The sequence below is a fragment of the Falco naumanni genome, chromosome 4 (genome assembly GCF_017639655.2).
Source record: "Falco naumanni isolate bFalNau1 chromosome 4, bFalNau1.pat, whole genome shotgun sequence".
Lineage (NCBI taxonomy): Eukaryota > Metazoa > Chordata > Aves > Falconiformes > Falconidae > Falco > Falco naumanni.
The window spans coordinates 46,965,762-46,991,016 of NC_054057.1; the positions used below are offsets into that span (position 1 = coordinate 46,965,762).

The 25,255-nt window shown below is 38.9% G+C and overlaps 1 protein-coding gene across 1 annotated transcript in view; it reads right to left on the reverse strand.

Moving 5' to 3' along the window:
• The window catches only part of NRP1 (neuropilin 1), a 114,679-nt gene that overhangs the window by 60,566 nt on the left and 28,858 nt on the right, over positions 1-25,255 (reverse strand). The window contains 2 exon segments of the mRNA XM_040591116.1: positions 2,082-2,309; positions 6,981-7,162. Of these exon segments, the coding sequence (XP_040447050.1) occupies positions 2,082-2,309; positions 6,981-7,162 (410 nt within the window).

Sequence of the window (25,255 nt, forward strand, 5' to 3'; positions counted from 1 at the left end):
TGCCTTTGTAGTGTTAAGTTAAACAAGAGACTGACTGCTGGCTAAGGATTGTCCGACAGTGAAATGATGCAGCAAACATTTCCCTACAGCCACCACAACCTCCAACAGTTTGTATTTAAGGAAACATTTCTTTCTAAAAATTCAGTTGAATATTTACAAACATGTAAGCACCCTTATGGGATGTCAGGATCATTTTGAGTTCAGACAGTTTGTGAGAGAATTGAAAGGCTGATAATGCCTGTTGTTAATTGCTCTTCAGTATGGCTCAGTCACTTTCTTGAACCGGGAAATTACCGTTTTGAAACCCTCTGACACTAACAATAATGCATTTCTTTTTGGTAATATTACACATAAATTGATTGATTGGATCATCTTTTCACATGTCAGTTTAAATGCAAGTTCTACAGGAATTCAGCTTGGACAGATTTGGCCTAAATACAAATAAACCTATTATTAAATGTTCCAGACATCATTATTGTAGTGTTACAATACTGTTTTCCTAACTGAGGCATTAAATACTAAATAGTCTTTCAGCTACTGTTATGGCTTCTTCTTCACTATTTATTGGAGTGGATTGAAAAGAGCCAGGATAAACCCATTAAGTATAAAACAAAAAGGAAAAATAACTATATGTTAAAAATCTTGTACCTATTTACTGCAGCATCAATAAAAGCTTAATTAAAATTATATCAGGAATTTATCTAGGAAAAAAAACCACAAGCAAGTTTAAATATGTTACTAAAATATGTTCCTTAAGTTATATGTTTTCATTTAAATGAAATATTAGTGTAGTATTAACATTTTATAGAAACTGCCACTGCTGTTCATAAAAGCAAAGAAAATATGTATTAATCTGGGTTATCACACCAGTGGAAAACTGAAATAGTTGTAATTAGTGCCCAACACAAACAACATAAATCTTCAGTTGCTGAATTTTGCTACAAGTCACAAAATTAAGAAGAAAAGGACAGCTTCAACATACTTCTCTTTATCAGCTTATGCCATACATAGAAACAATGAAAAAGGCATCACAATCGGTTTTACACAGCCATTTGCACAATTGGTGTAGGTGATTGGGCACCCTAAAGGTTAGGCATTCTACTCGAACAGTCCCTTTTAGACTGGAGCCACAGCCTTTCCAACTGGGGTCCTTGGTGAACCGGCACACAGCTTCCCAGCCTAGAGGGGACTTGGACCTTGTGGACCCATTGCCGTATATGAAAAAAAACCAGAGAAATCATGCAGCTATTTTATTCATCAGTCTCAGTGCAAAGCAGGGTTATGAGATCGGGCAGAGGGTGAAATGAGGGCTCACAGGCCCTATAGTCTTTGCTAATATCTGGCTATGCACTTAGTGAATTTGCACAAGGTCAAGCGTGGCCAACAACCAAGCGGAAAATTACTGAGCTGGCAGACAAGTAAGTTCTAGAAGGTACCCAACATGTGTCCAGCTAATCAGAGATTATAAATTAACAAATTAAGATAAAACTTTTGGATTTGCTGATACTGCTGGAAGACAGAGCACTGTAAGGGAAGAACACTGCAGTGCCCATTCACTGAACCCACCTGAATGAATAACTCAATCACTGTTCACTGTAATCTTTAGTCTGTATGATTTCCATTGTATGGACACCACGTTTTCTCTGGCAAAGAAATTCTCCAATTTGACAGGTGGTCTGTAACCCAGATCCTTCACAAGCTGGAGGGTTAGTTTGTGCAAGTTGTTGGAAATTTCTGGACGATACTCATGCGTTAGCTGTGCAAGTTTGAGGACCCATTACAAAGCTTCATATTTAATTAATTTTAATGTAGGGGTCTGTCAAATATCCCCTCTAAAACCATTTTTTCTCCAAGCCAACTGTTCAAAATTAAACATATTTCATTAAAATAATCACTCACACTGTGATATGCTTTACTGTATGAATTTACAGAGCATTTTTCCTATTTCTCTTTAATTCAACTCGTTTCACATAAATCAAGCAAGGACCTCTCTACTATGACATTTAAAAAAATGAGAATATGCCTTCTGCAGCCCACTACAGAGTAATGGATATGCATATCACAGTCCATTTTTCTCTTACCATCAGGGAATCCATCCCAGATTTCCAATCGGTCATAGCGACAGAATGCTCCCCCTGGAGTATTTGAATCAGGTTCTAGCTCAAAGCTTTCAAATTCCAGTATAATCTCTGACATCTTTGGTGCAAAGATAATATAAGTGCATTCAAGGCTATTGGGGTATTTTTCAGGGAATCCAGGGGATTTTATCACTCCGCTTGATGAAGTAAAGTTTCTGGAACATTCAGGTCCTGCAAGAGAAAGAGAAAATCACCAGGGTTAACACTATGCTACTAAGCAAAGTAGTTAGCTGGAAAACAAATTAGGTCATACTGTCTCTCCAGCAGCAAAGGTGGTTTTTCAATGAAACACCTCATTTTAATCGCTGCATTAATCATTCAGCCAGCTTGTTCCTATTATTGATAGTCAGGTTTTAAAGCACAATTCACATATACTGTCTGATCTCCAATTTTCAATTTGTATGGAACAATATGAAAACTTGTACCAGCTCTAGAAAAAATTATGACAAATACAAAGTCATGTGGGAACAATGAAAGTGTAAGCTGCAGAAATCTCGACAGAGCCCTAGAGAAATAATTATAGCCCCTTCAAGCTCAAATCTTTAAATCTTATAGCTGACAGGATTTTATTGGTGAAATAGAATTTTTTACAAAAGTGGGTGAGTGAATTCAGTAGAGGGAGTAGTGGTTTCAGATTCCTGGAGCACTGACTCAGTAACTCTGCCAGATGTGACCTATGCCTCCTTGACAAACTAAATGTGAAAGGTAATTCGTACATGTACCAAGGGTGAGTGACTCATTCTGAGTGGTGTTGACACAGGTGCACCAGTAAAATGTTGCTGTTAGTGCAGGCACGATAAACTGTGTGATTACAGGCAGTGTTGCTAGAAGTCACCTAATGTCAATGTTGACACACCAGCTTTCCCCAATGTCCCCACCATGCCATAATGGGATGCTCCAAACAGTGCTTTTGGTGAAGCAGGAAAGTAGCAGTAAAGATGCAAGGGTATAAAAGGCCAGATCACTGGATTTGCCTTTGTGAATACAGGGGACTAAAACTGGAGTTCCTCACTTGTTGACAGATCGCATTTCTCCTTTTTTTAGGTCCCTCAGGAATCCTCTCTGTGTATCCCACATCTGCAGGTGTGCTTCGAAGTCAGCCGCAGGCACTGCCCACACATCCTCCCACAAGGTCAGCATAGGTACCCCTCTCTGACTTTTGACACTCCAAAATTAATGGAAAGTGATTTACAGGATTTGGGGGATTGGTGGAGAGCAGTTGACCTGGGGAGTTTGAGTAGGATGACTCAGATGAAGGTCTTCAAACACACAGTAGAGGAAGGACACAGGCAACAGTTTGGTTGCAAGAGGCAGGTCTGTGCTGGAGGATGAGCATGTGCGAGGTTTCAATTTGAATAAGGATGCACAGCATCCTTAGAGACCGTAGCCAGAAGCCTTACAGGATTTCCAATGCTGAACACTGATCATTGAAAGAAAACAGTCTGGCTTGTTGCATATATGAATACTCTTATTTCAGCACAGAAAATGTTTTCCTTGTGAATGTGCCAAATGTATTACCCCCCACAGATCTGGCCACCTCCCAGCTAAATTCAGTATGCAAGAGAGAGGTCTGAATGAATTTAGTCAGTTCAGGTATTTTTGTCCTTCAACAGACACTGATAGGAAATGCTTGATCTATCGCATCAATATTCAGAACACTTTGTGGCATATTTTGGAAGATGCAGATATTAATGCTCACGTAACCTGACCCATTCCAATTTGGGAAATTACATTTTGCCTATAATTAAATTGCCCGCTTACACATTGGTCGGATATTTCTCTTCTCTCCCTGTCATTCCCTTGTCTCCTTGTCATGTATGGGAGGGTTATATTCTGGTTGTTGCTTCTTACTCCCACCGGTAGCTGCTGTTCCAGGATAAAATAGCTTTGCTATGCCATTCATAGCAAAAAGTGCTCTGTACTCCTCTTGGAATCCAATAAAAGATGCAATATAAAATGTAAGCCAGGATCATTATTGCTTTATTAAATACAGCCAGATCCTGGCTCTGTGAGTGCACGATCATCAGGCTCCTTACACTGACACATGGTATCTCAATACCGGCTTGCTTTATTTTAAACATGTTCAAGTCAATCTGGTGCAAGAAACAAAACCTGTTTTCAGAAGAGCTGCCTCAGGAAATTGCCCTCCACAGATTTTGACCCTTTATTGACACTGAGAAGAAGCTCCATGAATTAAATCAACACCGAGGCTACGAGGAACTCCATGGTGCAATCTTCATGGAAAAATGGCAGAAAAGATTCTAACAGAGAGCTGACAAAATAGATACTCCTGGGAGGGAGAAACTACCTGTGTGCATGTGCATGAAATAAAGGAAGATACATGAGCTGAAGGAAAGAGAGAGAGGAGGCAACAGAGAGAGCAAGGAAAGAGAGAGAGATGACATTGGGTATAATTTCATTCGCTCGATGTAGGTGTCACTGAGCCAGAAAGTCATTTGCCTTCTTAGCTGACACTGCCTTTTCTTTCAGTTTACACCATAAGTTTGGTTAACTAAAGTCAGGAATGTTGAAAGTGTACAGTATAGATCCTCATCTAGTGAGCAGACCACTCATCCACCCTATGAAAGGCTGGCTGCCACAGCCAAAATGATGAACGTTTCAGATGGGCTAAATGCTGGGCAATATGGGTTTCACGATTTAGTCTAGAATTCAACTTCTTCATTTTCTTTCTGGCTAAGGAGCTGGATGAGAAGTGAAGGCAGCTCCTACTCTCAAAACCCATATCTCTTTTATCACAGTCGTTACGTGTATTGGTCTCTCAGCTTAGGATGCAGGTAGTGTAATGCAGTTTTTCTTTTCAAAAACTAAGGATGCTTTCACAGGAATCATGGGCAAAAATACAGTGTGTGCTGAAATGCAGCTCAACCTTCAGCTCAGCAACACAGGACCTAGGGCTTGTGATCATTTTAATACTTCTCATACCTGGGAAATGATGAGCTAAGATGTGAATATGCTTGAATGAAGCATATTAGTCTGGTGTGAGCAACTGAGCTTCACCTGTGTAACAGGGTGAACTGGTCAGCTTTCTTTAGTACAGATATTAAAACTTAAATTTGGAATAGCATATATGCATTAACTCAAAAGTTAAAAAGTGCTGTGTTCCCACAGAAACTAAAACTTGTATCCTTTGTGTACACACAGCATTTTCTAACACTGTACCTGGTGATAACTTCTCTGCCTTAATATACAGTTTATGTGGAATGAACTAGAGTTAAAGTTGCTCTGGGAGCCATAATTTGGAGTTTCCTGACTTCTGTGTGTGTAAAATCACGTTCATAATGCCATCTTAATATGGGTAATGTGTATCATTGAGACATGTAAATGACCACACAAGGAAATAAACACAACATTGCTGTCAGAGCTCTGGGTTGCCACTATACTATCAGGAAATAAATAAAAGCTTTTTTCTTGAAAAAGCTCAGTTGCTAAAATAGATTTTTTCACAGGTCATTCTTTCACTTCTTCTTGTGTTTCAGCCTTGTTTTTTACAAAAGGTGGTACTGTATATATAAGTACTGAGAAATTTCAGGGCACAGTTTCAAGAGTTTAGCCTCCTAAAGCCATCAAAATAAATAGAGATATGTTTTCAGGAAAGCTTGGTGTCATTTGGCTCCTGAGTTCTTTCAAAAAATGTGACCCTGAAGGTCACCAAAAGAATTTCTGGGAGCCAAGAGTGGATTTACAGACAGGGAAGATGGTGAACGAGAGGTCTGTGGCCCCAATTAGCACTGTGCAGAGCAGCAATAGCTTGCAATAGGAAAGACACTTCACTACTGTGCTTCTCCTCATTAACAGTACAGCTGCCACCAAGCATGTGTGCTGACCGCCGCTGAAAATCTGGCTCTAGTGTAGGTGTGTAAAAGGAGCTTGAACTGGTTTTGAAAATGGGGTGCTACCTGGATGTGGTGTGAATTGGAAATTTGAAGTTTTTGTTTTTGTGAGTATAACCCTAAACTGCTTTTGTGAGTATAACCCTAAACATTGATGTTGAAGTCAGTATTTTTTTCTACAAAGTTAAGCTTATTGTCTTTTTATATATTATGAGTTTTGGTCCTGTATTCTCCAGGCATGGAATATATGAATTTATCTCCATCCAGCTATAGGGAAGGTGTATGCCAAAATAAGATGATCTTACTGCCCTTCTAGCTATTGACTCAGAGAATTATCAGAGAGGGACTGTCTACAGGTCTGGTTAATCCTGGACTGTTTGTTTCTCTGGGCTTTCTCTGTGCCCTGTACAGCAATCTGTGCTCACCAGCACTGAACTTCTGGCACAAGCATCCAGAAGGTCATGCCTGTGAACAGTGTAAGCTTCTCCCCTCCTTTACCTCCCAAACATGATTTGTGAAAGCAACAGCAACATCATCTGCTGCCCATGTGTACTCTGGTCCTTTCTGAGCCCACAGCTACCTCTTGGGAATGCAGAGCAAAACACTAAGCAAAATAAGTCAGGGACTCAGAAGGTTACAGTGCTGTTAAGGCAGTAACATTGTAAATCATACAGTAATTATTATCACCCCCCACCCCCCCCAAACCAACAAAAATGGAAGAAAGCTAATGGTTTTAAGATGGTTGAAACAAACAGCTGATGAAGATCACATTACATTCAGAGGAGTCAATCCTCAGATGCAGCTGACCCATTGGACTGATAATGATTTACACCCATTGAATACATGCTCCACCTTGGAATGACAAGGGTCATACAATTTTCTCTTTCAAGAATTTTCATGCATTCCCCCCATTCCAAATAATTATGATGAACTTTACAATGCAAGCAAAAATTGCAGGTTACGAGCTATATAACAATGAATTGTTTCTCACCTCTTTTGAAAACTTCATAACGGATAGAAAATCCGGCTCCATGTGTCTCATAGTCGGAAACAAATTTAATAAAAAGGTATGGTCCCGAAGACACTAAAGGAGGGGGAGCAATTTTTCCACAGTACTTTCCCCATAAGCGTCCTTCAGCATTATCTCCATCAATCACTTCAACATAATCATACCTGGTAGATAAATGGAAGGAAGAAACTTTTAACTTCCAGGAAAGAAGGAGACCTAATTAATTTAGAAACCATAACACAACATAGATAATCAAGAAAAATGCTAGCTTGCTTGGAAAATGCATTATGCTGAAAGATGTAAGCAAAATGAAATAATTAAAATGGACTACATTATGTCTGTAGACATCATCTGGCAACATGGAACTATTAGGAAGAATGGTGTCCATTATGCTTGCAGACAATGTCAGCTAAAGTAACCAATTAACAAAAAAAAAGGGAAATCTCATGAGCACAATTCTGTATTATTAAATTGTGTTCCTTTGTCTGTGTAGTGTTGTTATCAATACATAATGCATAGCATTCTTTTCAAACTGTGAAGTTCTGTTATGAATTCAAAAATGTCTTTTTGGCTGGAGCTCTTTATGAACAATACTTTGATTTCCATATGCTGTCCTCCAAACATATGTCCACAGAATAATAAATAAATCCCTAAACATCAGATTTTGTTCAAAGCTCCACCATGTTTCAGACCAGCGGTAGAAAAATCTGTTATTTTCCTTGTTAGCTAGACAAATAGTTTGGAGCAAATCACAAAATCCACACGTCAGTCACAGCACTTGTTTTTTCTCAGACAAAACTTGCTTCATTACAAATCATCTTTGCTGAGGCATTTGAGTCAAGAAGTGCACGTTATCATATTCGTACTCGTACAGCAGGTGATTACTGAACAGGCTGGGCTAAATCCTCCCCTGGTTACCTGCTTTATTCCTAAGGACTTCATAAGAAAAAGCACAGAATAACGCAATAATGACTGGTAGTAAAAGTTTGCCTGGGAGCCACAGTTATGTTAGGGCTCCTGAGCCCCGTCACCAGAGATGCCAGTGCATGGGGGCTGCTCTGGCACCTGGTGTCAGAGGGCTGAGGACAGCCCAGCAGCCTGGTGTACTGACCCGCCGAGGGAATACAGTCACAGGGAGGCAGAAGCTGCAGGTGCAGATACAGGTCTGTTTTTAAGTGTTATTAGCAGATGATTTCACTTGACCCTGGACAGAAAGGAGGAGCAGACCCAATCTGTGGAATCATTTTAATCATCTTCTAACAGGCGGTGGCATTTGGAGCCTGGGCTGTGCTCTGAGCCTCTTTCGGACTGTGTCAAAAAGCTTCTCTCTGCCCCTGTGTCTTTGTGTCTCAGCCGTGCCGCTGTTTTATTTAACAAGTTGCTGTTAGCCAGACAATCTCATTTACTTTTCATTATCCTACTACAACTGACATTAAAATGTTGCCATTAATTTGTTTAGGCCTTTATTCTTTTACTGTTATGTTCACTGAAATGTTCCAAGCATAATAATATACAAGGAAGAGCTAAAAATGACAGGACAATAAAGTGCGTCTGACATTTTTAAAGAGATCAAAGGAAAAAAAAATGTCTTCATGATGACCAATGTAATTTTTAACAACTCTGCTCCAAACCGTCCAGGGCACATTACTTATGTTTACATGAAGTCCCGTGAGACAACTGCAAAGATGATATCACTAGTTAAAGTGGATGGCTTAAGGCTCCTTAAATTAAAAATGACATTACCTCATCTGTTAAAATTGTGTGCCAGCTTTGGTGTATATCAAGTAGAAAATAAAGCTGACACTGATGGAACTGTAAGCATTAACATATGTGAAATATTGTGTTAACTGCATTTCCTCTTATATATTTGATTTTTCTAGTAGCAATTGCTCAACTAGTTAGCTTCACTGTCCCATTTCAGATTGGGGGAAATAAAAAGCAGAAATGTTAATTTCTAAGATAATTTTACAGATACTTTAGGTAGCCTGCATTTTTTAAAGTTAGACTTCTGTTCTTTCTATAATTTCATTATGATATATGTATAACAGGATTTGAAAATGAAGAGGAGAGTTGTAAAAAGACATAAGAATTGTTTTTCTTTGGATTTGGGGTTGTTTTTCCTTTAGAAATATCCTTAAGAATACTGGCTCTAGGTTCTCTGTAAAACCTATTGGAAGTACTCAGGGATGCAGGCTGCTAGTTTTTAGACTTCAGGAAAAAAATGAATGTTGAGAATTTTTAACAAGACAACCTTTCTCCAAATAATTAACAGCTCATTAAAAAGTAAACATGTAAAACTACAACATCTGAATGAGTCTTTGCTCTTCTCCCCACAATGACTTTATTTCACGTTTTCCAGGCAACATTCATTGCTTAAGCCTCAACAGTAGATAACTTTTCAAATCAATATTAAGAAGAACCCTATTTATGAATTATTAAGTAATAGGAAAAATTTTAACTAATAATGTTAAGCAAGTTTTTACATGCATTTTTACTTCATGTACAAAAAAACCTAACAAACAAACCAAAAGGTTTGAATTCAGTATTTTTATTCTGCTGCACTTTGAAAATAGTCTTCTATAGTCTTACTCTTTCGTACACAGCCAAAAAAAATTTAACATGTAAGTACCGATTTTGCTTACACACACACGCATTTATTTATTTATTTATTTATTTATTTATTTATTTATTTATTTATAACTTTGCCAAAAAATATGAAAATTATTCTATCACTCTGCTAGGTTTCCTCCTTTATAGTGATAGCCTGCCCCTACCTTTCCATTGTCCCTTATAGTGACAGAATTGTAATTTATGGTGCTCTTTCTGGCTGCTGTGCAGTTGTAAATGACACAATTTGGTTACTAAAGGGCTGTCTTCTAATGGATTTTACAAGTTATAGGTCATGCAGCCCTGCAGAAGATTGGAGGATTTATCAGGTTTTTTTCTTTTGTTTTGAATAATTACTGACAGACAGAAAAGAAGTTTAGCTGTGAGACAATAAGTATGAAGTACAATTTGAAAAGAGGAAGCTTTAGAGATCATTCCTATAATTTTCATATTCTGAGGATCATGTCTTTCACTTGGCAGCTAACAAATGGATTTGGATTCTCCCACACTGGTGGCAACATCTGATATCGAGGCTGCAGTAAATGAGTATTTTTTTTTTTCTTAGGGAAATGCAATTACTCTGGATTTTACTAGCTTATACTTGGAAACCAACATCCTGCTGTCATTTTTCCACTTTTCAAAATCCTACCAAAGACCATAGTGTATCACAAACAACTGTTCTTGTAAATAGCAGAAAGTACAGTCACAACTTGAAAATGGAGTTGCTGCCAAGGAAGCTCAGAAAGCAGCTTGCATATCCCTCTGGGCTTGGTAGCAGTTCTTCTCCATAAGTTTGTCAGGAGAAGATGCTGTGCCAGGGATGCAGTTGGCACATTGGCATCCCTGTGAGGAGACTGAATGTGTCACCTCCGCAGCGCCCAGACAGTCTTGGCATGCAGCCCAGACTACTGAGTTTGCAAATTTGGATTTCCCACTTGGCAGTTCTTCACTCAGTTACTGCTGTCAATGGTGTGGCAAATATTTCTTGTAATGTTATAGTCCTTTAGGGTTTATGGCACAGAGATGTAAATATAAACATGGCACTAACCATCGAGTGTAGTTTCAGGTGAAAGACTAGAGCACAAGTTCATGTGCGAAAATAGGAGATGCATGCCCAGAAGAGAGGGTAATCGGTGGATACATTCATGGAGCTGCTATGCCACAATGCATATCCCTTTTTGCTTGTCTGGATATTCTGGATAAACCATTTTTGTTTGCTTTCTGTTTGCACCCTCTGTGTTGTGCAAGGACCAATGGTGGCTCTTGGGTGGGAGCTGCTGAAATGCACTGCAGAGTTCGCACACTCCCACTGCTCTTCTCAGCTGGTGGCTGAAGACACCTTTACTAGATGGTCCTAATTTTACGGTTCAATAAGACAATGTCTGGGACAGATTCCCATTGGAAAGATGAGGGAATCTAGAATTCTTATACAAATTCTTGAAGGAATTGCAAGAAATTTGCTCTTTCTTTGGAAGAGTAAGTTAGGGGTTCAAGGAACAGGCCAAGCAATACCTATTAAATGAGCACTGGGCAATGAAAAACATAAACAGCTGCAGAATACAGATTTTGATGAATTTTCTACTTCTACTTTTCAATAGGTGATAAGAGTGCTTACATCTGGGTTTGGTTCTGAACATGCTGGTGACCCCTGAAATGCACCATAGCATGTTGTACTGCAGAAAATGAAATGAAAGTGCTAGAAAGTGCTGCCTGGTGCTGAAGCCAGCCACTCTGGAAACTACACTCTGCTTCTACACATTTTCCTATTATTAGAGCAGTAAGATCTTAAGCCTTTTGCCTAAAAAAATTCCTTCCAAGACATCTGCAGAACTCAGCTGAAATCTAAATATCTGCCATTTAACCTTATGAAACAATCAGTGAAGCGTATACAACTGTAATTTACATCTGAATATGCCATATTTTTCTGCAGCCTACTATGTATGATATGCATCAATACAGTGGTTATGAGTATTTTGGTTATTCACCTGTTAGAATGAAAAGATCTTCCACCTCTCTGTTTCATTTATTACTCCAGTTCCACTTCCACCAAGCTGCTAAATCTCTCTGGGGCCTGAATTATCTACCCTGAGAATTTGCTTCTTAGTATGTATGTTTTGCCTTTGTTTTATAAAGAATTTATTTTTATGCCTTGCAAGGCTCCATTTCAGCTGAACAGAAGGCGTTACAAGAAGAAATCTAAATAAAGAGTTTCAAGTTTTTCAGCACTGTGGATTTGTGCCCCATTAGTGACTGAGGGTTAGAGGTGTGGGATTTACTGCAGCGCTTGTGGCACAAGGCAATCTGTATCCCAGAGCTAAAAGCTTAAGAGCTGCAGGCACTCAAGGGACACCAACCTTAATCCCATTTTATTAGCAACAAGAAAAAGAAGTACATGCTGTTAAAAATAAAAGATTAAGCACAGCCCCAAACAGGCTGTTTTTCTGTCTGTAACCTCATTGTCTGTTGGGTTGCTCTCCATCTGAGCCTCCGTGCAGCCTGACTGCTCTCCGTGGCCTCCTGTGCCCCACCCGGGCAAGGTGACCTGTCTAATGGGTACTGGAGGGGCAGCCCCATCCTGTGGAAGCTGGGACTTTCAATGCAGGTATCTACATGGAGGGAATATAACTCTTCATGCATGGGCCTCAAAATGCACCTTGATGGATGTGAAAGCGGCATGTGGCCCTTGGAGGATCCTGGGTAGCTGCTGTGTCTGCAGCAAGCCACCAGGCCTAAGCTGGGCACAGCTGCTCCCTGAGCACTGGGAGGCATGGGAACTGCAGGGGTCTGTGGAGGTTTTTTGCTTTTTTAGCCCCTTTGCAGTGTGTTTGGTGTGCCATGGTCCTGCACGGTGCATTCCTGCCTGGCTCCTATCACACACCACAGTTTTCTCAACAGAGAAGTCTTTCTTTATCCCAGCAAGTCAACTGTTGGTGTGGACGTCTTTGACAGGATGAGTGAAGTGACCTTTTTTTTTAATCCATCCTTCCTTCCTTCCTTCCTTCCTTCCTTCCTTCCTTCCTTCCTTCCTTCCATCTATTAAAACGCCCAAAAGATCATTTCTCCAAGTGTGGACACACATACAGTTGAATTAGTACCAGCCAGGCAGTGCAAGCTCTGTGAGAAAGGGGGACGTGGGAGTGAATGCCATGGCAGGAGGCTTTTGAGCTGGTTTTGCTTGTACTGGATTCATGGTGCAGATGAAGCCCCCTGAGGGAGACAATATATCATACAAATCCCACAGTTCTCTGAAGTGCTGGATATTTAAATACACAATTTGCAATCGATTAATGATTTGTAATTTACTGAAATCCCTGTCAGTTCGGGGGGCCTTTGTTTCCATTGGTCTTTTGTGAGCTGATGCTTTTATGGTCTTCACTCAGGGCCAAAATTCACTGAAGTTACTCATACAAAGGTCCTGTCAACCTAAGAGATTTCTGGGAATAAGGCCATTGGGATTTGGCCACTGTTCAGTAATTTACCAAGGCCATTAACTGACATTGGGTCTCCATTAAGAATGAACTAGTGAGGGTCTATTTTAGTACAAGACAATGCTGTAGTGAAAAAGAGAAAAGATGTAACAAAGACATCGATGAAGATCTACAGTTACCCACTGTAACAGTTTGATTGTGACTAATGTTAGCAACAGTTTTGTTATTACACTGGATTCTGGAATCATCTAATGCATTGGGATTTGCCCTTTCATTTTAAAATTAAGCTTTTAATTCTCTGCTGAACAGAGGAATCTGAAATACAACATACCTTAACCAATAAAAGTTCAAACCCCAGAAGTAAAAAAAATAATCACTACTATTTTAAAATCTGATTATCTTTCATCTTATCACATGGTTCTGGTTCTTTGGTTCATGCCTTTTGAATACCTGGGAATGGCAGAACTGAAAAGCTGAACTAAATAAGCAAGATTATATCTGCACTTTTATCTATACAGCTCCACTGAGAACAGTAGACAGATCTTTAGCTGCTGCAAATGAGATTAGCTCTTTATGTCAATGGATCTAAGCCAGTTTACACTGATATATGGCTAAAGAGTGTGCAAGTGGTGACAGAATATTTTACCTTGTATTTACTTAGTTCTACCCTATTTACACCAAATAAAACCTGGAAAATTCTTCAACAGAAATGTGAACACCAGGATTCACTCCGGGAATGAATGTTAACAATGTCATGCAGAAAATGAAGAAAAATCAGAGGCTGTGGACCAGGTTTTGCCATTTTAGTATTGCAATGTCCTAGGGGAAGTAGAAGCAAAATTCATCTGCTAAGGTCTTCAGCCTATCTATCTGCAAAAAGCATTTTACCGATGAAAAGTTTTGTTCTTGAAGTTAGGGCAAACTCTACTGATTTCACTGCTTGCCATATACTAGAATAAATTATAATATAATCAACCCAGTATATAAAAATGAAAACCTCTTCTGGGAAGAAACATTCAATTTTAAACCTCTTCAGTACGGAACTTCAGTTCATAACATTCTGGCATAGAAAAATGCTATCTTTTCATGGAAAAAGGTTTCTGTCTGTCAAATAAGACAAATTTACAAATCCATGACTTCCACTTTAAGTGGGGGGAAAAGAAACATTTAGCAGTTTAAAGACTTCAGAGACGAAGGAGCTTTCTAGTGTCAAACTGGTGAAGTTTAGTATTTATAGGAAATTCACATGCCTCTAATTACTCCAAACTCAGTTCCCAAGTAAAATATGCCATCTGGAAGATATTAGAGTCATTTACAACTTGTTCACCTCCCTATTTCACTGCAAAATCTTACCTCTTGCCAACTTTCCAGTGTTCTTCACAAAATAAAACACCGTCAGATTTTTACTGGTTGTTTCATAGTTACTTTATCTACATTGAGGCAGCTAAGGGCTTAAGAAACTGGGTAAAAAACCATGGTTTTAAAAAGTAATTTTCTTATTACTCACTATACCTCAAGCTTTATATTCTTTCATATGGACATTTCAGGAGTGAGGGTTATGCCTTAGCTTAGCTTGGTATATAGCCACTAATTTGACATGGCTAGATTTGAGAAGATATTCTAGGTGATGAGAAAAAAGATGGCACAAGTAGTCATCTTGCATAAGAGTAGGCTCTTGTAAGCCAAAAAACATTATTTCCGAAAACTCAATCATACAGTTTTTTTTGGTTTTTTTTTTTTTTATGACCTCCCAGGAGACACCCATCAATCAGAAAACTTCTCGTTAGTTAGCAAGTATGCCAATCTGTTTATAAGTGAAGCTTTGCAACATTCCTCTGAGGTAAAGTTGTCATTCTCATCTTACATATGTGGAGACAGAAGAGAGAGACTGAGTGCAAACAGTCTCCCAGAAATTTTACAGCCAGCAAGGAACAAAGCCTAGATAGCCAGATACTTTATTTTAAATATAAGAGCCCAGTCTAGCATCTCCTGAAATAATGGAAAGATTCCTAGCAGCTTCTGTGGGTTTTGAATAAAGCTTCTTAACAGAGGCTTGAAACTTGGAAGTTTTCTTAAGCCATAGAACGACTGGAAGAAGGGGCTGATAAGTCTCACACAATCTCACAAACACATTTGTGTGATTTTTGTAGAACTAGACTAAGTTACTTGCATTCAGACTCATGCATATATACACCCACTGCTGCAAAGAGTCAAACACTAACTGTATGCCTCTATATCCATTAAACATCATTTTCATGTGCCTAATGACTTGTAGTTGGATTAGTGTTGTTAGTATGTATTGCTGAGTTCACAAAAAAGCTTTCTTAATTGCTAAGTTATAGAAGCTTCAGGTTTACTTCCTTGAATGCCTAAAGGACAGAGAAAGAGTTGTATCAAACAAAGATCAGAATCGTTTGTGATTTCTTTTTCTTTCCATGAAAGTAGAAAAAGAATACTTTAAAGTGATGGCAAACTTATAATACTCCATTTGGGAGTTCTGAACTACTGATTAATTTGTAATTATTCTGTTGGGATCTATGTGGCATATTAATCACAACCTTAGAAACTTGACTTTTTAAAGTATTAGGTAGATGTTAGCTTTTCACAGAATCTGTGAAAGTTCAGAACATAAAATAAGTTCCATGCTTTTGAAACTCAAATATTTGTCCCTTGTGGGCTGTCTACAACCTCTCTGAGCAACACCCATAATTAATGAAACGAAAAGAGGCTAAAGGAGAAAGGAAATTGCAGACAGACATATCAGCTTTAGAACACAAGTTATGGCAATTTTGTTCCATGGCAACCATGTCCTGAAGCTCTGTAAATGCAGTAAAATGATGGGTATTTTCATTTATTTCCAGTTAGGAACTATATTAAGAGAGTATTAAGGATGCAGTGTTAGGCACTTGGAACTCAATATTTCTCAGTGTTGTTCCCTTTGTTCTGATTTCTGCACCCCATTCCCTTTGGGCAGACTGTTGGCCAAGTGAAAAATCCACTGTGTGATTACTGTCTTCACGTACCTAGTCTGTATTGATGTAAATGATTGTTATGGGTCTTCCTTCCCTGAAAAGCATGACACATGTAAATGAGTGGATTGATTTTTGCTGAGGCTGTATCTAAAACCTGTATATAGCCACATGACTAGGCATATGTACAAACAAGTGGAGTTATTGGAAAAAACCACAGCTTTGTTGCTGAAGCTTTTGACTTGTCAGTGTTTAATCATGTACAAGTATTAGAGATTTTCCTGTGGTTTTTTTAATGGGGGGAAGGGGGGCAGACTCTCTGAAGCTATCACCAAGGAAAAAAAGAGTTGGAATTACATAAAGGACATACAAACTTTCAAGGCTTTTCTGGATTAAATACAGAGTCCTAAAGTGTGTGAAATGTGTGGCATTAATAACTACATATTCTCATAATTGTGAGAAGACCTTTGGCAGTCTGTTGTAACACTTAAAGATGAAAACCGTCTCTCCTTACTTCTTTCATATAATACAAACTTGGAAAGACAAAGTGCTTGTCCATAGCATCTAGAAGCACTCTCTGGCACAGGAGGCACACAAAGCTGAATAAGAAGCATTTGTAGCTCAGAGATCAACCTACTTACGATGTCTGCATGTTTCCTGGCGAGCCGTTATCTCACCACAAAATCATTTGGTGGTGTACATTGCCACTTTAACAAACAACCCTTAAGCAGCATGAGTAACATGCATAGCCAGCAACATTAAAGAAGCCCTGGCTTTGTGAAATCTACATGATATTTCATAAGGGCAGTGCAAGGAAAAAAATTTACTCATGGATGGTGCTTTCAAATTTCAGCCTTCTGATCTTAGCAAGTGTGGTTGAAGAGCTGCCTGAAAAAGTCCCACAGTTGTTCTTCTGTTTTGCAACAGGGACATGTGTATGCACGTATATGTGTGTGACTCTCTGTGTATATTTTTATATTCTTTGAACAAAAAAGACCTGAGTCATTTTAGCTGTCTCTTTCCAAAGTTCATTATCAAGAGAAGAGCAGCCTGGGAAACTTTAAACTTGGAAGATGTGTGTTGCAGAACAACTAAAGCAAACGAGAACAGGGAAGCAGAGTGGAAACCTCTATGCAAATTTAACTATAGTAATTGCTACCAGTTCTTTTTGATTAATTTGTTGTCCAATTTCAGTACAGACATTATGAATAAAACTCCTATTGATAACTTGGTGTGTTTCCTTACAGGTGTAGTTGGTTTTGCACACATGTCAATCCAGCATGTTAGCACAGACCTCTCAGTGTTTCCACTCTTGAAATCTACATTAGGAAATTCAATAGCATCCTCAGCATTATTTTCTTATAAAGTATGTGAATACTTAACATTTATTGCAAACAGATCACTATTTCTCTTAAACTCAGTATCATACAGTTACAGTACATTGCTTTTGTAATAGAGCTCACAGTTAAACCGTACCAATTTGAAACATCAGTATATAAAAGTTTGTCCCATTGAGCAATTTTATTACCATTTTATTGTGTATCCTTGAACAAAAAAGTATATATAACTTCAATGAATGTATTTATATTATGATAAAATATACCATAGATGTTTAAAGCTGCTAAGCCTGAAGTTAGTTCATTTGTATCTTGTATCACAAAGAATGCCACAGTTTTTATGAGTTTTGTGACCTTATGATTTATATGAGTCTTGAGAAATAACTAAGTGTTTAGAACAGAGGAAAACAGTGGCCAATAAACATTCCCAGTAGCCTAAAAACAGGAACAGCTTGTTAGCTGAGGTCAGCCATATGACCCAGCGCCTAGTGAAACTACATTGTTATAGCTGGAGCATGGGGCAAACCAGCCACACAAAAAAACCCACCCCAGTGATCCACCTCTCATAAAAATGTCTTTCTTAGAAAGACAGGCATGTGATAATGACTTACAGGAAGGAAAATGTGCACAGCAGATCAGCATCATCCCTGGTAAAAATTTACAGAGTTTAGTGGAGTTGCATCAGAGGTGCATTGGCCTACACTATGTTTAAATGGAAAACTAAGCTGAAAACCTGTCAGAATTCACAAGTGTCTGCTAAAGAATTTTGCATAGTTTTCTTCTGGTACTAAATACCTACTTGTGAAAGCAAGCAGAGTAATGAACATACAAACAACACAAACACATACACAGCTCGTGGGCTTCAGTAATTGGGACCATACAGCATAAATACACGCCAGCTTAAATCCCCAGCGGGAGCTGTGAAAACGTCAAGGAAGCAAGCGTTCATTAGATGGGACCAAGTTTGTCTTCTTTTCACTTCCTTTTCCTCCCTCATCAGTGCAACTTCTTGAGATATACTCTCTTAAATCTGCTGAGCGTTTGGACCTGTACTCTTGTTTAGAGCCACATGGCTGTGAGATGATCCCTGCCTTTGGAATCACGGCAGTACAAAACCTAAGTCAGGACTAACACACTCACACAGAAATTGCTGCTTTTGAGGTCAGCAGTAATGTTCTCCTAGAACCACTCTCTCCCATCCTTGTCCTAGCTGCTTTGACAGCGGTGACCTGGAAAAACAGAGTTTTCAGAAAAGGGCTGTTACTGGGTCCGAGAAATTATGTGTTAATGATGTTGATTTGTCTTCTGCGTTTCATGGGTCAGGCTTCTGTCCTTGCTTTCCACTCAGGGAAATGGACAGTGTGACACGGAGCTACAGTAATGTATTACCTGATATATCAAGGGGACCTGTAGTAACTCAATGAATTGCAAACATAAATGGTGTTGCAACTTCTTTCCTTTTGTTGCCCATAAGAGAGTGGTGCTCCAAGTCTTCATTAATCAATTACAATAAATAAGCCTTGAAAGGCAATAAACCATTACATGACTGATGAAAACACCTACTCTGCAATTAAATGGATAAAATCCTGATTTGATGGCTTTTGTTTCATTTACACTTCTAGTCAGGTATCTATTAACGTTTTTACTTTTGTTTGTCTACTTAGTAGTGATAAGCATACAAGAACAATCTGTATAAGACTCTGTCGTATTAAGCATTGATTCTTTCCTCTCCTTCGCTCACGGCAAGCAGCACACTAACCCAGACAGACAAGCCGTGAAATGTATTTGGGACAGATTCTCTTGTACGTGCAGAGAATCCGAGTGAGATAACACCATGCTTTCCTCTGTGGCTTAATAATGCAAAAGACAGGCTTTCACACACTAGGGAGAACAAGGTTTGTTTGCCTTATGCATTCTTAAAGGTATAAATTGCCCAAAACAGTAGTAGGAAGTCTGGGAAGGAAATGAGATAATGCCCCATCCCTTTCCTCACTTTGAGCCCCCTGAGATGGCTTACAGAGATGTCTGGCTTGCACAGAAGAAATCAGGGACTCCTTTTGGCAGTGTAGCCTCCATCCTCCTGTTCCAAACCCTCCTGGCACTGTGTCTGAGGTGATGCAGCTCCCAGGGCAGTGCACGGCAGGTTGCAAGGTGCACTTCTGGAGCCATCCTCCCTCTGCCAGCAGTACAGCCAGACACGGTCACCTTGTAGCACATTAATGAAAATGAAACCTGCAGTTTTGCTCTCTCAGTGCTAAGATACCCAAAAAACCAACATCACACCCAGCTTTGAGCCAGATGATATAGGCATCATGTTTATCCCCTACTCTGAATGAAACAGTTGGTACCTGGCAGGGGGAGGATCTGTACCTGGGGGAATATAATTTTTTTTTAGCAAAAGCACTTGTTTTTCTCAAACTGAAACATTATTTTCATATTTTTTTAAATACAAACGCTTCCTGTCTGAACAGCTCATGTGTTTCATGCCATTGAGACTAGGTGTCAGCGCACAGTCCCCTTTAAAATTTTACAATGTAACATAACCTCATTTGTTACATTGTAAACATTTCCAAGATACAGGATCCTGTTTTTTATTACAGGGGTGAAATGGTAATAATCCCCCCTCTTTCCTGAAACATGCAGAAAACCCCTTTAACAAATTAAATGTATGCATTCCTTATTAGCTTTAACCTGAATTTGGTCTCGCGGGCACTGTAAAGCCAGTCCTTCCTTCTCCTTTCTGAACAAAGGGATGTTAAGAGACTAACAGACTATTGGAGAGGCAAAATCCTGCCTGACTCACAGTACCAACACATGTTGAGATGAACAGATTCCTGAAACAGCTCCAGTGAATTGAATTTTCATGTGTTTGGCATATAACATCCCATATTTCAGCTTTTCCTTAATTACCGCACTTTTCTCCTCAAACAGATACCATGAAATGTCCTCTGCCCTTGCGTGATTGCTGCATGTCTAATGTAGGAGCCAGCCAGACAACTTTGAGAAATATTTCAAACCTCTGTCCCTTCCCCCCGTGAAAATTCCACATGGGAATTCACAAATATCAGAACTAGCAGAGGGATAAGAGAGAAACTGATGAAGGATTTTCTCGTTTCATCCCATAGGGATAAGGATCATGGAAGAGCCTCTCATGCCAGCAACAAGAGAATATATCAGCTGGAAAGAACTTGAGTAAGGTTTCTATGCAGCATTATGCTATGGGAAAATCACAGTATTGCTCATTAATGTTGCTGCTCAGAGCAGTGATAAACTACCAAAAATTGCTATTCTTGCATTTGGAGATGTGATTACAACACAGGGACACATGTCTGAATGATTTTTATTTAATTGGCTGAGGTACTAATAATGTCATAGACTCTGCTCAGTGTTGAATGTTCCCACCAGGGACAATAAGACCTATGCCACCACGGCTTTGCCACTAACTGGGTAAGGATTTGGCACCATTATGGATGCTGCAGTCATATCTTTGACTGCAGCACAGATGCAGATGTCCAGCATAGCAGGTTGAAAGCCAGGAGTCATTCTGGTTTTGTGAGACCCAGTGTCTGGGAAGGCAGGAGCCACTGGAAGGGAGGTAGGCTGCCCTGGGGGTTGCCTATTTAGTCACCTGTAAACTTTCTGTGTTGTTACAGCTCTGTACTGTTCAAACAATAGCTAACAGGACCATAAAGTTGTGAGGTCAGAGAGAGAGTTGACATTACATACTTCAAATGTGAGCCTAGATGGCCCTCTGTGTAATGGGGCTTAGTTAGGTCATTTAGGGAGATGGGACATGATGGGAGAAAGTGGGCAGAGGCTAGACTGGATGGCTGAAAGCACAGGCTTCTGTTCTTGTGCTATTTCTATTCAGTGAAGCCAAGTGTTAGCTAACGAACCTGTGCCTCAGTTTCCCAGTCTGGAAAATCAGATATTGCTATTTCCCCAAAAGAGTTTGAAGGCATTGGATGAACTGAGATAGCTACAATACTAGTGACATTGACATTACTTTTACGATTTAATACGTCTTTTGTGTATATATATATTTGACAGCTCTGCATTCTGGCTGCTAACCTTTTTTAGCTTTGATTTAAAATGTTTGCCTTTGTAGATGGACAATGAACAAGAAGGACAAAGAGAGTTAAAATACTATGTATTTTTTTTGAGCCTCCATTTCAAAACGTCCATAGAGCAATATGGCATTTTGCTACTCTTGCCGCTACATCAAACCTTGTTCTACTAAGCACATTATAACAAGCAATAACATTTCTTTATAACCCAGAAATACTCATAGATGTACTCTTGTCTGGATGTACAGGGTTATTAATTCTTCTAAGTATTTGAGTATTATTACTCAAAAGTATTTAATAAGCCTTCTGCCATAGGTGTGGAAAGAAGCGACCATGTATCCCTAAGCTCCTTAAGATGGGTATCTAAAAGGAGCCCAAAGAACAAAATATTAGGGGCAGAGTCTGTTTTTAAGCAGAAAGTTATTGGCTGACATCTGAGGGACCCAGAATTACTCTGAATTACCCTGTGCTGAGCATCCTGCTGCTCTGGAGAACAGGTTATCTGAGGAACATGCTGTGGTATGTCACGGTAGGGTGCCCCAGCAGGTTATCGGCACTTGTTTCAGTCTTGACTAAACACATTGGACAAATGTATTCAAGGGATTTCTTATCTGAAGAGGAGTATGCCCTGTACCTGAGCTCAGGTGTGAGATGTTGGCCACCTTTCCTCCAGGCTTTCTAAGTGATGATGGTGATTATTCTTCAGTCAGTAAAACGGAATAGAAAAAAAGATGTGCTACTTCCTTCATAATCCTGTCAGTATTTTCTATTTGAATCTCAGTTAATTATGCTTTTTCACCCTTTGATAATCAGCATACAATCCCATAATTGTGCTGTGGGGTGGAGTCTTTTCACATAAAGTTATTGCAAAAAATGTCTCACATAAAAGCCTTAGCTAAATTGTATACAGGATAGATTACATACACACCATGAAGTTGTCAAAACATTGTGATTTGATTAATGAGGCTGTTAATTTTCAGACCTGTCTCCCATACAGATCTCGAGTCTCTTCAGTCACATCAAGACTTGTGAGGTTAACGATATTCCCTGCCAGCCTTAGCATGAGTCTGTCACATTATAAATGACTCGTTTTGCCATGTAGAACTGTCTCAGATACCTGGGGCAACATGAGAGGAAGTGAGCACATTAGCAAACACATCACTGTGGCAAGTCATTCTGAACGTGAAATGCCTTTCATCCAGCATGACCAGTGCCCTTTACACCCAGAACGTAAGCTTCCTCTTCTCCAACACCAACACACGTTTTATCTCCTGATGCTTTTAATCCTTAAGGTTGCAAGTCTTGCTCACTTCAGTTTTGCAGTCCCCTGCCCATCTACCTTAAGCCAACACACTTTGTGAGAAGAAAATCAGGGAGCTGCTAGAAGGTAAGTGAAAATGATTTCATATGAATTGAATCCTAAAAATAGCCCATCCTGTTTTCCTTAATCTACAATATCTATGTTATTCCGTAGAAGAATCCCAAAAAGATTAAATTAAATAAGGAAGACAGAATGGTACTGAGATCTTCTTTTCCCCCATTTCAGCCCACCCTTCAGACACACAGACACACAGACATGCAAATCCATGATTAGGAGGCATGGTGAAAACTGCTTTTAAGTGTGGTCATTAATCATGTGTATATTGATGACCTTCTCTTTGTATTTCTTTCATTTTAAGCACATAGTCTTGGCTGATTGGTGCTTTATTAAATCAGTACTATCCATTAGTCATATGATTTAGAAACATGAATTACTCCATAAACTGAAGAATTTTAATATTCAGCTAGTCTCATATTCAGGCCATATGCTTCACCTTACAAAATCTGAGATAAAAATGACAGCATCAAGAATTATTATGTACACCACACATGTATTCTTAAAATTAGACTGTACAGCCTTGCTTCTGCTGACGTCAGTGAGACTACTTGCGCACAAGGATTTAGCAGCATAGAGGTTGCATGTAGAGCTTGGGAGTAAGGTTTTCCTGTTCTGCAGTATGACATCAGGTGGGGACAGTATCTTCCTGTCCACATAATAGCCAACATTAATAACAAGAAAAAATATCTACTTATATGGTTTTAATGATTTCAATTGTTGGAAATTAAAAAAAAACAAACCTCCACCTTTTATCATATGTATGTGAATTAAAAATGTGCAATTCTTAAAACTGAATCACTTAACAGAATTAGAGATAAGCCTTCTTATATTCCCTAAGTGCTTATCGGTCTCACCTAAGGCAGCTTTCTGTTTTTTCATGAAATTAGTTTTATTTCAGTCAATACTGGTTAAGAACCTGTTACAAATCCTCCAGCTTCTACATGATTCAAATACTTTTGAATACTGTGTTGTTTTACAAAAACATGTTTTCAAATGTTGTCCAAAGCGATGCCGGAGAGCAAAAAGACAATTTCTACATGTAATTTGCATCAGCCTGTCAAAAACAGCATAAAGGGAGAGAAGAAAACAGGCTACGTGATGTGTTTTGCTATTGTTAAAAACAAGAGGGCATCTCACCTAATAATTTAAATAAGATCCTGCTGCACGACATTTTTAAAGCCTTTTGATCTCTTCCTTCTGGTTCCCTGGGTTGTGGCTCTGTAGGGTGAAGTAGATGGAAAGCTACTGATTAAATTTTGTGTTGCCTATGACCCACTTTAATTTGCCAAAACCCCTGTTGGTGGGCAAAATGAATGTTTGCTTTTATGAAGCACCACTGTACTGGAGATGGTGGAGAACCACCTTTACTAAACTTTTTAGACACGGGCCAATCTATAAAAATGCCAAGTTCAAATTTTCTGTTATTATCAAGGCAATAATTCTATGGCCCTTTGTTGAGATGATTTGCCAATTTTGTTCGCCCAAATTAAGGACTGAGATTTAATCTCTTGTAATCTGATTTTGAAAATTAATTTAACACACACTGCACCCCAAAAATAATGTAGAGGTAATGCATTTGTTTTGCAATTTGCTGCGCTTGGATATAATGCTAGGAAATGACAAGTTTTATCTTTCCAGAGCAAAGACAGAAAGAAACATACATTATTATCGCTGGTTCAGTGCAAGCGGATAAGCCTGAATAATTTGAAGATAAAAACCTTAGCAGAATATTTAGAACTTGAGCCACACATCTAGTTTATGCATTTTGTTACTGAATGCAATGTTAACACATTCATTAACTTTGATAGTGGGAAGAGATTTGTTAAAAACTTAGAAATATTAACTATAACAAGAAATTTGTAAAAATAAATATGAAACAGGCATAAGAAATTGTGGAGATAGGAGCAGACTTTTTCACTGTTGTAACCCAATTAGTTTTGAAAGAATTAAATGAACCATTACTATGGTCCCTTAAATTTCTAGTGGGTCAGATTTAGCGTAGAAGATTGTAAACTGCTTTGTGTCAAACAGCTCATAGTATTTGCATTCAAATTACATCTAGAATATGTAACATAAGCTGAGAAGAGGCTGGAAAAGTCCTTCCAGAGAGCTCAATTTTATCTGTACATACGCATTAACACGCAGTGTGTCTGTGGGATAAGTAGGCTCATTGGTTCGGGAGAAATGCTTATTAATTATTCTCCAAACCAGCTCTGATAGAAAAGTGTCACTTCTAGCCTTGACTGCCTCCCTTGACAGCCTGCTACTTTGCTTAAGTGATCTCACAGTTACAACATTTTTCATAATATTTAACCTAAATTTTCCTTGCTGCAGATTAATCCCACTCCTTCTTTTATCAAGTACAATAACTTCACGGCTCACAGCCAGTATTTCTAACATGAAACAGGGATCGCAGTGAGGGCTTTCTCTTAAGAGTACGTGATGCCAAACTGACCTTTGACTCTCACACT